General features: G+C 41.7%; 1 protein-coding gene across 5 annotated transcripts in view; it reads left to right on the top strand.

The window, feature by feature from the left end:
* Positions 1-16,642, top strand: part of tenm2b (teneurin transmembrane protein 2b) — a 1,820,998-nt gene that overhangs the window by 1,255,595 nt on the left and 548,761 nt on the right. For all 5 annotated transcript variants that reach the window (XM_051934201.1, XM_051934200.1, XM_051934199.1 and 2 more), the window contains one exon: positions 3,169-3,406. In XM_051934201.1, the coding sequence (XP_051790161.1) occupies positions 3,169-3,406 (238 nt within the window). The remainder of the gene's footprint in view (positions 1-3,168; positions 3,407-16,642) is intronic.

The raw sequence follows: 16,642 nt of genomic DNA, 5'->3' as shown, positions 1-16,642 counted from the left end.
CGACTCCTCCGTCTGCAGACACTGTATTTTATAGGTGGAGGACCAGAAGGGGCGGAGTCAGTATCCCTCACTGGGTGTCTTCTTGGTACGGTGGATGAGGTCTTCATTAGGTTCACCGCCCCCTATCATCCCAGAGTGGTATTACGTACCTCAAATGAGCCCAGAGGATGATCCACTGATGCGCGTGTGTAGCAATATATGGTTATACAGTGACGTGCAAAAGTATTCAATCCCCTTTCTGCATGACAAAAGATTTGTACACGTATTTATCCATTCAGTGTTTCTAATGTGAACTCTTATGCCGTAACAATACATTTCCAAAGTCAAAATTAACCATTTTCTGTAATTACTGAACTCAAGAAGAACAACTCCAACATTATTGAATCCCTACATATTGGTGCTTCATTGAGATTCCTTTTGCTGCAATAACTGCCTCCATTCTTTTGGGTATGTGTGTATCCCAGTTTTGCTCATCGTTCAGGAGGGATTCTTCCCCTTTCTTCTTTCTAGAGATCCTCTAGGGTGGTGGGATGGTGCCTCTGGACAGCAGTTTTCAAACAGTGCCACGGATTCTCAATAAGGGTGAACATCAGGTCTTTGACTTGGCCATTCCAAAGCATTCACCTTTCCATTTTTTAGCCATTCCAGTGTCACTTTGCCTTAATGTAGAGTATATGTCCTCAGTGCTATAGTATTTCACAGAGTGGATGTGCAGCATTGTTCAAAATGGCCATCAGTTTTGTCTCCTGCTTCATTAACTCCGGCAGGTCCAGAAGGTGTCCCATAACTGAGCATGACTTCCTATTCAGCTTGTTGATTCTGTGGGCCCCTCGTGAAGTCATGTTGCCACCCCACTGGCCATCACAGAGTTGTAGAACATGTAAAGGATGTCACTACCCACATTCAAGCAGCTTACTCTCCTAAGACTAAAGAGTCTCCTCTGTCCTTTCTTATATAGCTCCTCTGTGTCACAAGACCAGGCCAGCCTCTCACTGTTGTGGACCCTCAAGTATTTGCAGCAATGGAGTAATTGCAGAAATCCAACATCATTCCTTTTGTCTTACTTAATTTTCTGCTGTTGTTTTAGCTTTAGATTGTATCAAATGCAGTAATTTCCAAATCCTAAATGGATCTTTCATTATCATTTTGCTGATTGCATTGGTTTTTAAATTTAATGAACTAAAGTAATTAAAAATTTTTCTGCCTGTCTGCCTAATTACCAAAGTAGAAAATCTTCCTCCCAGTCTGTTACAAATGCAGATGTTTGAATTCCTTGAAAGTATTTCTTGCTTTTCTTGAATGTCAAGTGATGACACTGTTGTGATATAGGGGTCTTCAAGATCTTCATGTGACAATGATCTGATCTGAGGGTCACTCAGTGCATGAGGGAAGAGGAGAGGCAGGGTGGCACTCAGTAGATGCTGCACTCAAAGTTGAGCATGCTCTTGAAGATAAAGTAAAGGCTGTTGACTGAGAAATGGCGTAGTCGTCAGGATAACAGATTTAGTAAGCTTATTGTTCCATTTTGTTAGCATTCAGCTTTAATAACTTGAGCATCTGTGAATTTATTTTATGTTTTTGTATGAATATATGCATTTAGTTATGTTGTTTACAAGTTGCAGACATTTTTAAGATTTTCCACTGTGATTTTTTTTATAGCTGAGATGCATACTTTGATTATAATGATTATAAGAGCAGAGAAAAGTGTCCTATCTCTTATTCACAACATGAAATTGTTCTGGCTGATACAAGCCCACCACATCAGCCGTCAGCACAGAAGCAACCTTAGCAAATCTGTTCATCTCCATGCTTGAGTCCAGGAGGGAATCTGTACCTTTGAATTACCAAATGTAGTCCTACAGCAGAAGTGATAGATAGATAGATAGATAGATAGATAGATAGATAGATAGATAGATAGATAGATAGATAGATAGATAGATAGATAGGCACTATATAGTAGATAGATAGAAAGGCACTATATACTAGATAGATAGATAGATAGATAGATAGATAGATAGATAGATAGATAGATAGATAGATAGATAGATAGATAGATAGATAGATATGAAAAGAAAGGCACTATATAATAGATAGATTGAAAGGCACTATATAATAGATAGATAGATAGATAGATAGATAGATAGATAGATAGATAGATAGATAGATAGATAGATAGATAGGCACTATATAGTAGATAGATAGAAAGGCACTATATAATAGATAGATAGATAGATAGATAGATAGATAGATAGATAGATAGATAGATAGATAGAAAAGCATTATATAATAGATAGATAGATAGATAGATAGATAGATAGATATGAAAAGAAAGGCACTATATAATAGATAGATAGATAGGAAAGGCAAGATAGATATATAGATATGAAAAGAAAGGCACTATATAATAAATAGATAGATAGGAAAGGCACTATATAATAGATAGATAGATAGATAGATAGATAGATAGATAGATAGATAGATAGATAGATATGAAAAGAAAGGCACTATATAATAGATAGATTGAAAGGCACTATATGATAGATAGATAGATAGATAGATAGATAGATAGATAGATAGATAGATAGATAGATAGATAGATAGATAGATAGATATTTATTAATTTTAGTATAGTAGATGCGACTGTCAAAGACTTGAGAGGAAGTCAGTTCACGTCGTTTGTTAGCCTTGATTTGTGGCATTGCTGTCCAACAACATGCATTCAACTGTCTGTCCCTTATCTGTACCTTCTTTGTGCAGTTGTGGATTATGGAGCATTTGGGTCATGACATGACCCAACCCAAACAACTCTATAAATCAATCGTATTTTCATAAAGCACTTTTCATACTAACCACCATCAAAAGCGGCTTTGTGGAACAAACTAACATAAAACATTATCTTAAGATACACACTTGAGATGAAATTCTCAACAGGATGGAATTTCGACTTTATGAACCTTGCACTTTTTTCTCGACCAATTCTGAAAAATCTGTCAGTCTTTGTTTTATATTGCACCGGTGATCATCATATAAAGGTGCTTTGTTAAACAGACTCGAGCTATTTGCATGATATCTTATTCCAAGCATATCTTACAAATGAAGAGTAATGTAACATAGCACCTTTACTGGTGCCACAGTGAATAATCACTGCCTTCATGTCTCCTCTTCCAGGTCCTCCGAACCACCACAGCCAGTCGACCCTGAGGCCGCCTCTGCCGCCGCCTCACAACCATCAGACGCTGTCCCATCATCATTCTTCTGCCAACTCTCTGAACAGAAACTCCCTGACCAACCGACGGAATCAAATCCACACCCCAGCCTCGGCACCCAACGATGTGCCCACAACTCCAGAGTCTGTCCAGCTGCAGGATAGCTGGGTGCTTAACAGCAATGTGCCTCTTGAGACCAGGTAATCACTCTTTTTTTTTTTTTTTTTTTTTTGCTCCCATCTAATGAGCCAGGAGTCCCAGGATGGTTGTTGTTTTTTTATTTGACTTTCTTAACAATAAAGATAATAGAAGCACGTCAGCTAGTGAGATTGTGCTAGAGTTGTGGCTCCGATGAAGATGACCAGCCAGGTTAGTAAGCGCATGGTATGGTGTTTGTGGTTGCCATGGTAATCTGTGTGAATGGTCAGCCATGTGTGGTGGTCCTATTTCTGCTATGGAGTAGCCCACCCTTTCATTTCCCTTTGTGCCTTTTTCTGGTTTTAATGGAAAGTAACACTGGACTGATGTCCTGGCTGGGGTTAGATTGCTTTCCCATTCCTGAATGGGACTATAAAATGGATGAACAGAATGAGACAGACTTCCAGTACACTAGATGGCAGTATCCCTGGACTGGTGCACCCATGCACACACCTGCAGAGCATACTGAGAACTGTAGTCCCAATGCAAAACCCAGCTGGGTTCCATGGGTGCCTTCAGGGGGAACTACAGGGAATGAATGCCCCTACTTTGAGGGGCTTCAGCCTGATCAGGAGGTGCTTCCTTTGTGCAGTGTCCTGTCACCAGAGGTATTCACAGGTCCAGCATAAAAGGTGCCTCCTTATCTCACTTGGGAAGCTGAAGTTGTGAGTGAAGGAAGGAGGAGTGGAGAGAAAAGAAGGAAAGAATTGTGTTTTGGTTGATGTTGATTTCGATAAAGCCTGTATGAAGGTACTTTGTTAAATTAAAAATAATGTTTATTTGAACCAGGGACAGTTGTGGTTTGATTGTGTCTAAGGTTTGGGGATCACTGCTCATTGACAATGCTGCAATTTGACGACAAATTCTATCTCTTTTTATTGTCACAAGCCAGCCTTTCCAAACATTTGTAAACAATAAAGTGCATTGCATTTGTCATTCCAACAGATGGCTTTTACGAATGACACACCAAGTGGCATGTAACAGATATATATGCACTGCATTTGTCATTCCAAAAGATGGTGCATCATAAACATTTGTAGCTATGTTGTTTTTTACGACACGTTTATAATACACTATCTGTTTGGAATGACAAAAGCAATGCACATGCATCAGTTATATGCCATTTGGTATGGGATTCATAAGAGCCATAACAATGTTTGTGATGCTGTATCTGTTGGAGTGACAAATGCAATGCATTTTATTGCTACAAATGTCTGTGATGAGCCAACCGCTGAAATGATAACTGCAGTGCATGTGTCTCTGTTATATGCCATTTGGTATGGGATTTGTAAAAGCACTGTTAATGTGTGTGATGCGCCAACTGTTGGATTGACAAATACAATGTATTTTATTACTTCATTCATTACAAAATGCATTCCAATAGATGATGCACTGCAAATATTAATGTTGAGGTGTGCATGGATTAATTAGATTTCAGCCCATCTTAAATGAGTAGCACAGGTAGAACCTAATAAGACCAGAATTGGATATGGCACCAGTCATTTTTCTACATCACCTTTTACATAAAGCCATTTTTCAACTAAAAAACAGTACACTCCCTAGAGCCCGCCCTCTCAGCTCTGATGAGTGAAAGTGCCAGTTTATATTTCAGTGTTTGTTTTATGTTGAGTACGTGTCAGTCAAATAAATACATGAAGAAATTATAAAAATATAAATAAATAAGAAAAGTTGAAGCCTAATATAAAGCAGCATATGGACAGCGGGTGGGGTAGGGATGCCGCCGAAGCCCATAGGCTCAGCTGTGTGCCGCCGGCGTGCTTCGGACTGGACTCGGGACTTGCGTCGGATCGCAGAGTGTCGGGGGAATAGTGTGGCACATGGGTTACCTCGGTCCCCAGGTGAGGTGGAGCTGGGCGGCGTGCAGGACGGGACAAGGGAGCAAGCAGCTGGGAGCGCACGAAGACTTTAATGGCGGGTCGGATGATACCAACGTTCCTTTTTAGGGCCACTCACCAGCCATCGGCGTTTAGAGCCTGATTCTAATCTTCCGTCTCTCGTAGCCCCAGATCGTTGCAATATATTTCTTAACAAATGTAATTGCTTTTATTCTCATTTATTTATCTATCCATCTATTTATTTATTTAGGTATTTATTTGTTTATTTAGTTATTTATACTGTCCGAAATATTACTCCATAGATATCAGCTGGAGAAATGAATGTTGCAAAATGTCCGTGTTTAAAGAAGCCGCTCGTTTACGCTTTTGAACTCTTGTTTTGGTGATTTTTTTTTGACCGGAGAAGCCGGTTATGGAAAGAAAGAAAGAAAGAAAGAAAGAAAGAAAGAAAGAAAGAAAGAAAGAAAGAAAGAAATGTGCTTACTTGTCTGAACAAATTCAGCATTGTATTTTAATTACTAAATCTTTTTTTTCTTTCTTTTTTAAACAACTGCCACTAATTTAAGCTGCAATAGCGTTACAAAGAGCGTTACAATTATCACAAAAAGGAAAGTGGTAATTAGTAATTTGGGAGGTTTCTTTTCAAATACAAGGATTAAAATTGTAGAGTAAAAATAGTAATTTCCTTAAGCAAATCAACAACTCGACGCATCGCGCGTGTTTCTAGGTGCGCTCCTGTTAAGCGTCACGCTGTCTGTCAGTCTACGGAATGTCCGCCTGTCTGTCGGCATGAAGCCACTCCCACTCGCCGTGGTTTTATTTAAATTCGACACACTTTTTGCCAAGGAAATTTATTGGAAAAGTTGGTTATTTGTTGAGATGCCTGGAATAGAGGGCGCTGTATACAGTATACTCCCATATATACACCTGTGGGGCAGGTTGGGAGATTTAGTCATACTTGGGTGCCACCAGGAGGAGCTGCAGGGGAGCGCTGTCCCTGCTTTGGGGAACTTCCACTTGACCCAGATGTGCTTTCACCATGTACTACTGTGGTACCAGAAGCAGTCCCAGCTCCAGCTTTAAAAGGGAGCCCTCTGCCTCCCCTCAGGGAGTCAGAGTCGAGAGGAAGAGGATGGCACTCACTGAGGTGTGGAAGGAGACAGAAAGGAGCTTCATTTCGTATCACGTTATCTGAAGGAATGAGAAAACCTTTCAAGGTATTGTTACATAATAAAATCACTTTATTTTAAACACTGGAACTATGTCTTGTAGTGTTGTGTCTGGTGTTTGAGGCTCTGTGGCGCCACCTATTGCCAACAAAATATATCAAGTAAATCTAACTGACTCGCTCATTCACTCACTTATCAACACAAGCAATATTTTCCGTTTAGTTAAAATGCTGAAATATGGCAGGATGGCAGATCTGGGGAAGTAGGCATCTGCTAAGAAAGGACATTTTGGTATTTCAATATTTAGGGGTAAACTCACCTATCTAGAGAAGAACTAAATAGCCCAAAATCTCAAAAACACTTTGATGGATCTGATTGAAATTTGGTTATGCATTAGAAAAAAAAGAAAATTAGCTGGTGCACGTTTTTTTTTTTTTTGTTGCATATTCAACAATTGTGCCGGTGACTTGGTGCAATTGATGTTGAAAAATAACTGATACAGTGATTTGTGAGCACAGTCTTTGGTACTTATGTTCGCCATACTTATATTTTTAGATGAAGCAAGCCTCAGTGCGACTTAGCTCCATAACAGAGAGGTGACCATTTACTTTTAACAATGCAGCATGCAGACACCAAGTCGTTTTATAAATCATGGTATTTCTCACTCGTGATACTCCCGGTTGGCCCTCTTGGTCATTTCAGTGGCCCACAAATACTTGATCTTTTTTGTTGAGCATTGGATCATGGGCCCATGGATGTGCACCCAGAACTTCCTGATTGCAGATACGCCCCTGGGCCAAGGAAGGATAGAATATTTAAGAAAAACTGGTTTTCTAAATAAGGCAGCACGGTGGCGCAGTGGGTAGCGCTGCTGCCTCACAGTTAGGAGACCTGGGTTCACCTCCCGGGTCCTCCCTGTGTGGAGTTTGCATGTTCTCCCCGTGTCTGCGTGGGTTTCCTCCCACAGTCCAAAGACATGCAGGTTAGGTGCATTGGTGATACTAAATTGGCCCTAGTGTGTGCTTGGTGTGTGCTTGTGTGTGTCCTGCGGTGGGTTGGCACCCTGCCTGGGATTGGTTCCTGCCTTGTGCCCTGTGTTGGCTGGGATTGGCTCCAGCAGACCCCCTTGACCCTGTGTTCGGATTCAGCGGGTTGGAAAATGGATGGATGGAAACTCTTGTTAGACAGCATTGGTGTCCGGCCCTTTTAAAACAGATATGTCCAGTGCGACGTCGACCGCTGATCCATTTACTCTTTCAGATGTATTTTCAGTAGCGTAAGCTCTAACCAGGTAAATAACTCTCCTTCACATCAGCTCTGGAAATTGAACCAGTAGATGCTTTCATGTAGCGCCTTTCTGTAGTAACTGCTGTCCCCAGTACATGTTATGTCAACAGTTCAGTTAATGGCATTTTCTTCAGTGTGAGCGCTGGCACGCTAAGTAGGTCTCAAGTGGTGACATGCTACAAGAGCCCAAAGGCTGATGATTTTATATTGTGCCTTTAATAATTAAGTACAGTACAATTGATATATTTTTCCACAGTGTGAACACTGGTCTGTTAAATAATTGTCTCAGATTCCATCAGGTCCACCTGTAGAGGGGACTGAACATCCAGTGTCATGATTTTATATAGCGCCTTTCCTTAATCAGCACTACCTCCAGGGTGTCTTGTACATACAGTATATTTGAAGATATTTCTTTTAAAGTGAACAACAGAAAGCTCAGTAAATCTCACATGGTCAAATGTTAGATTAATTAACCTACAGTGAATTCTTTTATATAGTGCCTTTTCTGAGACACTTTGCAAGTACTTTACAGTTGATTCTGTCAGTACATTGTGTACCCAGCTACATTTTTCTTGTAAAGCTGAATGGTGCATAGTTAGGTGAGACTGAACATACAGTCATATGATTTTATATAGTCTTTCCTTAATAAATACTACCTCCAGTGTGTCTTGCATATACGGTACAGTTTATGCCATTTTCTCCAAACTGAACACTGGCACACAGTCTCTAATGGTGAACAGCTACATGAACTTACAGTTTGATCATTTTATATAGTGCCTTTTCCAAGACACTTTACAAGTACATTATGGATGATTCCATCTTCTATATGGTGAACATGGACCAGGTGTATTATTCTCCTACAGCTGAATGGCGTGTCACTAGTGGAGACTGAACCTACAATGTTATGACTTTATGCGCCTTTTTAATAAACACTAGCTCCAGTGTGTCTTGAACATACAGTACAGTTTATGTAATTTTCTTCAGAGTCAACACTGGCACACTAAGCAAGTCCCTAATGGTGGAATGGTACATAGTTAGTGCCCTTTTCAAGACACATTACAAGTACAGTAAAATACAGTTGATATTATCTTCTATAAGGGCGGCATGGTGGTGCAGTGGTTCGCATCCAGGTGTTCCCTGATGATGTGAGTTTTTGTCTGTGTGGGTTTCCTCCCATAATCCAAAGGCATAGGTGGATGGGTAATGCTAAATTGTCCTCAGTGAGTGTGTGTTCACCTTGGCATCCTGTCCAGAGTTTACTCCTGCCTTGTACAAAATATATGCTGGGGGAGGCCCCAGCTTCCCCACGACCCTACTCAGGATGAAGCAGGTGTGGAAAATGTAATGCATAAGTGGATTATCTTTTACATTATCAACACTGGCTAGTTAAATTATTCTCCTGTTGCTGAACGGTGTATCATTGGAAGAGACTGGATTATAGCGCTTTTCCTTCATAAACACTACCTCCAGTTCTTTCGCTCATACAGTACAAATGATGCCAGACTGTGAGGAGCACCCTTGTGCTAGCTAGTCCAACAATATGACCACTAGGGGGCGACATGTATCCAAACGGTAATTACAAAATGCAACTTCTCCAGTGGTCAGATTTTTTTTTTTTTTGAGACCTATGGACTTAAACAATCATCCTTTGTACAAGTTGAAACTCGACAACCATGGAAACGCGCCCAAATAAATAAAGATTTTTATATATGTAAATATTTATCATTTTTTTTCGATGATTCCGTTAGTGTTACTTTTTCATTGGAGACTTGTAATGATCGGCGGCTCTTCGTAGCCCTTCGCTCATCTGTCTTATTCCACACACGCTGCGCTTGTTTCGCCCGCCGAAGTGCAGCCTGTTCGATTGGGCCGCCTGCTCTGCCTTAGGCCGATGAGCTCTCAGCATGGCTCCATCAGAATAATTCCTAGCAGCACTTGTGCGCCTCACTATTTTTCTACTAATAACAGTTTGTCAGGACTTGTTTTGCTCTAATTTTCTCTCTTTTTCTTTGCCCGAAGCTTTTCCGCCCTGCTCCTCGTTCAGCTGCTGTCCATTATGGCCCTGATCTAACACAATCAGCAAGCGTTCAAGTGTTGCGCGACCCCTTGTTGTGTTGCACATGCGCACGAGCTTCAGCTCGGCATTTCTTTTTTTTTCCCTCTCTATCTTTATTTCTTTCTTCATTTGTTTATTTATTTATGATTCCGCCTCTATACACGGCCGGCTTGTGCATTTTTGCTACCCTGGGCGAAACTGAAACTGGCGACCCGCTGCCCCATTTGCTTTTAAGTGGAATCTTCAGTGCCTGACCTGTATGTGGAAACCCGGAGACACTGCGGCGGATCCATAACTGGGAAAAGGGAGAAATATGGAGGGATTGGATACAAAACAGTGACTGTGCAAATAGATAATGTTGAGGGGGGCGTAGCGACTTCAGTTTAAAAAACCGACACAGAAAAATACACTCGTGAGGGGTGGCATTCAAGAAAATGCTGATCCATTTACTCTTTCAAATGTATTTTCAATAGCGTAAGCTCTGACCAGGTAAATAACTCTCCTTCACAGCAGCTCTGGGAACTGAACCTGTAGATGCTTTCATATAGCGCCTTTCAGCAGTAACTACTGTCCCCAGTACATTTCATGTCAACAGTTAATGGCATTTTCTTCAGTATGAGCGCTGGCACGCTAAGTAGGTCTCAAATGGTGACATGCTACAAGAGCCAAAGGCTGATGATTTTATATTGTGCCTTTAACAATTAAGTACAGTACAATTGATATATTGTGTGAACACTGGCCTGTTAAATAATTCTCTGAGAGTCCATCAGGTCCACCTGTACAGGGGACTGAACATCCAGTGTCATGATTTTATATAGCGCCTTCCCTTAATAAAACACGTAAGAATTGGGTTGAATGGGCATGCTTTATTTATTTAAATGTATTTAACGCTTCAACAGCTATAACTTGAATCAAGCAACCTTTTTAATACATAATATTGCTCTTAAGCCTCTGTTTAAACCACCGTCCCTTACAATTATGGTGACACTGTAGTTATAGTCTTGACGTGGCAGCTTCCTAAACTTATACGTTTTATTTTAATTAAGTGCATAAACTGACAAACTTAACATTATCATAAAATTCAGTTTAATTAAATTGTAATGATTACATTTAAACACACACACAATTTCTACTTACTATATCCTCACGTATGCAAGTAACGGTGCAGCTATCCAATAAAGGTACGACTTCAGGGGGTTTCGTTTCCAGTGTTAGACAGACTATGGAGAACTTTTTTTTTTAGCGTGCCCAGAGCCTCTCATATCAACGTTTAATAGAATAGAATAGAATGCCTTTTATTGTCACTATACACATGTACAATGAGATTAAAAGCAGCTCCTCCAGTGCAGACATATATGTAGAACACAACAAGTAAATAAAATAAACAAATGGTGCAAAAAGTTGCAAAAAAAGTTCTGCAATGCTATATACAAATGGAAAGAATAATAACTAAATCGAGTTATTGCACATTATTTATCCATCCATCCATCCATTTTCCAACCCGCTGAATCCGAACACAGGGTCACGGGGGTCTGCCGGAGCCAATCCCAGCCAACACAGGGCACAAGGCAGAGAACCAATCCCGGGTAGGGTGCCAACCCACCGCAGGCACATTATTTAAATACTGTCAAATATTGTCAGCATTTCTGGTGTCACGTCACACTTTTTTTTCCCATGAGGATGTCTTCGCCCCTTGGTGAATCGAGCGCGATTGTCCGTTGGAAGAGGATCGAGCGCTGTCATCGGAGTGGCAACCACCACGACCCCACTGGCGGCTGTCCGCGGGTCAAAAGTGGGCCGCGACCAAGTGTTTGGAAACCCTGTCATCGATGGTGCAGAACAAAAGAAGAACGAAATGTGACAAGTTTTAACTGAAATTTTAATGTATGCCCGTTTGGGAGATGGTTAAAATCGGAGTTAAATCAACCTTTAGCAATGCTGCCGTGACGATCGTTTAATTGTAGTTTGCAATGTCTTTGATTATTATTATTATTATTAATAATAATATTTTTATTTTGTTGGAACTCTCCGTCTTCCTCCCGGTTTAGGATTACTCAGCGCCCATGAAAACAAAACTAGCGCTGTGAACCTGAACAAAAATAAAGAAACCTACAGAAGATAGAAACGGTGCATTCTAGAATTCGGAAGACCACGTGTAAGCCGTCAGATGTTCAGACCAAACATCATTAGTACGTAAAAATAATAATAAAAGAAGTAATATAATCGGCCAATTGTATTGAGTCCGAGAGTTCTTAAGTCAGAGTTTGTATTGTTTAAAATGCCGCCTCCCAAATTTTGCTGCACTGGGTGACTGCCTAGTTTGCCTAAACGATAGAGCCAGATATCGACATGCTGTATGGGCATTAATATAATAATAATAATAATAATAGCATTCGCACTAGACGCTCGTGTGGACGCCTGGTGCCCCACGCACGGAGCGGGCTCGCCCGGACTGCGTTCTTCCCGATTGCAGCGGCTCCTTCCAGGGTTGCCAGATGCGCGGTTTCCATGACAAATTGGGCAATTTATTAAAGTGTTGGGGTGGCGCAGTGGTATTTCAGTTTGGAGACTCGGGTTCGCTTCCCGGGTCCTCCCTGCGTGGACTTTGCATGTTCTCCCCGTGTCTGCGTGGGTTTCCTTCAGGTTAGGTGCATTGGCGATACTAAATTGTCCCCAGTGTGTGCTTGGTGTGTGTGTGTGCGCGCGCTGCGGTGGGCTGGCGTCCTTCCCGGGGTTTGTTTCCTGCCTTGCGCCCAGTGTTGGCTGGGATTGGCTCCATCAGACCCCCGTGACTCTGTAGTTAGGATATAACGGATAGGTGGATGAAAGCGTTGTGCGGGAACATTTTCGTCATTTTCATAAGTGTTTTCATATTTAATAATGTAAGCCCAAGCAGATGATGTAAAATTCTTACAGAAGGTCAGTACTAGAATTGTTTGCTTTACTACTGTAGTACTAACAAATCACTGTATATAGTGCCTTTCATTGTGAATAGAATCCCAGGCATTTTTTAAGACTTATCATTTCTTCAATTTTGTATAATGATAGATAGATAGATAGATAGATAGATAGATAGATAGATAGATAGATAGATAGATAGATAGATAGATAGATAGATAGATACTTTATTAATCCCAAGGGGAAATTCACATACTCCAGCAGCAGCATACTGATAAAGACAATATTAAATTAAAGAGTAATAACAATGCAGGTATACAGACAGACAATAACTTTGTATAATTTTACGTTTACCCCCACCCCGGGTGGAACTGAAGAGTCGTAAGCACTGACAAGAAAAGTAGCAAACTTCGGATCTGGCAGGAGGTCAGTACTGGGTTGTTACCTTGCGACTGTATTCTTTGTAAACTAATCAACTTTATTCCATATAGTGCCTTTCATTCTCAATGCAGACACTTCAAAGGTATAGTACACTTGTTGGTTTTATTGTCAGAGTACTTGCAAAGGTCTGTTGGTTGTGAGGATTTAGTGACAATTTAAAAGAATCATTTAGTAGCAGCCTGTCGCTATTAACTTCATCTTAAGGCACTGTCAGAGAATTTTCTCAATAAGAAACATAACACTTTTAGGCCATGACAGGAAGTCAGTGGTGGGCTCTAATCTCCTGGTGGTATTCTTTACCGCTAGCCAAATGTATTTTATATAGTGCCCTTCTCTGTCATTGCCACTATTAGAGTATATTTACATTTATTTATTTGACTGATGGCTTTATCCAAAGCGACTTACAGCTGATTACATTTGTTTTTCCAATTGGAGCACAGGCGGGTGAAGAGACTTGCGCAGGGTCACACAGGATCAGGATTTCAACCCACAACCTCAGGATTTGAAGTCCAATGCCTTGACCACTACTCCACATTGCCTGCCTAGCCGTGATCAAGTCAATAGTTGACACGTAATCACTCTTGGAAATCTATTAACCATATAAGAAAAAAAGAAGCTTCTTTTACATTGTGCCTTTCATTGCTGATATCATAGTAAGGCACTTTTTAATTTAAATGTTTTCCATCACTATATATATAAAATCCAATGTCTGTCTGTCTGTCGGCTTTTCACGAGAGAACTTCTTAACGGATTTAGATCGGGGTTTTTTTCTATAATTTTCCCGAACATTCCGGTTGATTTTGCGACTTCTCTCATCGCGCTAAGTATCATAGTGCGCTTGAGGTTCCAATTTATTTGCACGAATCCATGAGAGACGCAGCGGACCAAGGGTTTGGGCTTGGGGGTATGGGGAGAGGGCGTGGCCCTCCTCACTCACGCGCCATCCTCGGGGCGTGTACCTTACATTCCCATAGCTAGTGAACGAGAGAAGTACTTAACGGATTTAGATCGGGCTTTCTTCTGGAATTTGATTTTGCGACTTCTCTCATCGCGCTAAGAATCATAGTTCGCTTGCAGGAACGATAAATTCGCGCTAATCCGAGACAGAGGCTGTGGCCCGAGGGGTGGGGGAAACATGATGTCAGGAGTAGGCAGCCGGGCAGTGCCCTCCTCGCTGTCCTGTTTCACTTCTAGATAGATAGACAGATAAATAGATACTTTATTAATCCCAAGGGGAAATTCACATACTCCAGCAGCATACTGATAAAAACAATATTAAATTAAAGAGTGATAACAATGCAGGTATACAGACAGACAATAACTTTGATAATGTTAACGTTTACCCCCCGGGTGGAGCTGAAGAGTCGCATAGTGTGGGAGAGGAACGATCTCCTCAGTCTGTCAGTGGAGCAGGACGGTGACAGCAGTCTGTCGCTGAAGCTGCTCCTCTGTCTGGAGATGATCCTGTTCAGTGGATGCGGTGGATTCTCCATGATTGACAGGAGTCTGCTCAGCGCTCGTCGCTCTGCCACAGATGTCAGACTGCCCAGTCTGTGCCTACAATAGAGCCTGCCTTCCTCACCAGTTTGTCCAGGTGTGAGGCATCTTTCTTCTTTATGCTGCCTCCACAGCACACCACTGCGTAGAAGAGGGCGCTCGCCACAACCGTCTGATAGAACATCTGCAGCATCTTATTGCAGAAGTTGATGGATGCCAGTCTTCTAAGGAAGTATAGTCGGCTCTGTCCTCTCTTACACAGAGCATCAGTATTGGCAGTCCAGTCCAATTTATCATCCAGCTGCACTCCCAGGTATTTATAGGTCTGCACCCTCTGCACACAGTCACCTCTGATGATCACGGGGTCCATGAGGGGCCTGGTCCTCCTAAAATCCACCACCAGCTGCTTGGTTTTGCTGGTGTTCAGGTGTAGGTGGTTTGAGTCGCACCATTTAACAAAGTCATTGATGAGGTTCCTATACTCCTCCTCTTGCCCACTCCTGTTGCAGCCCACGATAGCAGTGTCATCAGTGAACTTCTGCACGTGGCAGGACTCCGAGTTGTATTGGATGTCCGATGTATGTAGGCTGAACAGGACCGGAGAAAGTACAGTCCCCTGTGGCGCTCCTGTGCTGCTGACCACAATGTCAGACGTGCAGTTCCCAAGACGCACATACTGAGGTCTGTCTATAAGATAGTCCACGATCCATGCCACTAGGTATGAATCTACTCCCATCTCTGTCAGCTTGTCCCTAAGGAGCAGAGGTTGGATGGTGTTGAAGGCGCTAGAGAAGTCTAGAAACATAATTCTTACAGCACCACTGCCTCTGTCCAAGTGAGAGAGGGCTCGGTGTAGCATGTAGATGATGGCATCCTCTGCTCCCACCTTCTCCTGGTATGCGAACTGCAGAGGGTCGAGGGTGTGGCGGACCTGTGGCCTCAGGTGGTGAAGCAGCAGCCTCTCCATGGTCTTCATCACATGTGATGTCAGAGCAGCATGCCGGAAGTCATTCAGCTCACTAGGACGTGATACCTTTCGGACTGGGGTGATGCAAGATGTTTTCCAAAGCCTCAGGACTCTCCTCTGTTCCAGGCTCGGGCGAAGCCGCAGGGGACGGCTAGTATTTTATAAAGTAAGCAGTAGTGATTGTGAAGTATGCATAGAATTTAACAGAAAATCAGTGATGAGGCATTATCCTGCAAGCATATTCTTTATGTAGCGCCTTTCATACTAACCGCCATCCCTAAGCACTTTGTAGGCTTTGCCCAGTTGTTTTCAGATCTCACCATGTTAGAACTGGCAGGAGAACTGACTCATTTTGAGCCTCAGAGGATTTACAGTGCAGACATATTGTTTACAAACAAACACATTATATTTTATATAGTGCCTTTTCTCATCAATCCTATTTCAGAACACTGTACAAACAGAGTGAACCGTTTCCACTTTACACCTTGCTGGCAGTGACCGGTGAAGTGACTTACTCAAAGTCTAATAAGAAGTCAGTGGTGCGGATTTATCCAGCCATCACAATTTGGTATAAAGAGGCAAACTGTGTTTTCTGTAGTTGTCCCTTCATTGTGAATGTCACCTCAAGGCACTATATAAGTGTAATGGTCCTCTGGGTGCTCAAAAACCTGCAGGTTAGGTCAGTGGGCTTTACTGATTTGTCTCGTTTGTTTGTTCACCCTGCGATGGACTGGCTTCGCTGTGTCCAGGGATTATGCCTGCCTTCCACCCAGTGTTTACTGGGAAGGCTCCAGCTTCCCCACGACCCTCCTTAGGATAAGTGGATTTGGAAAATGGACAGTGTCCTTATTTTTTCATTTCTGTAACTGTTTTACTATCTCATATGTAGTCAGTATTTGTGAAAAATTCTTTAAGCATTATCTTTAAACACATCAACTAAATTTATTCTGTATAGTGCCTTTCATTTTGATTTTATAAATATTATATGTTTCAAGATTTTGAGCTACCACATCTGATCCCACAGTAAATTTGTATGGATTTATCATGCAACCATATTCTTGGCACCA

The sequence above is a fragment of the Erpetoichthys calabaricus genome, chromosome 11 (assembly GCF_900747795.2).
Source record: "Erpetoichthys calabaricus chromosome 11, fErpCal1.3, whole genome shotgun sequence".
Lineage (NCBI taxonomy): Eukaryota > Metazoa > Chordata > Cladistia > Polypteriformes > Polypteridae > Erpetoichthys > Erpetoichthys calabaricus.
The sequence above is the reverse complement of the archived record's forward strand: the minus strand, read 5'-3'. Positions and strand labels throughout refer to the sequence as shown.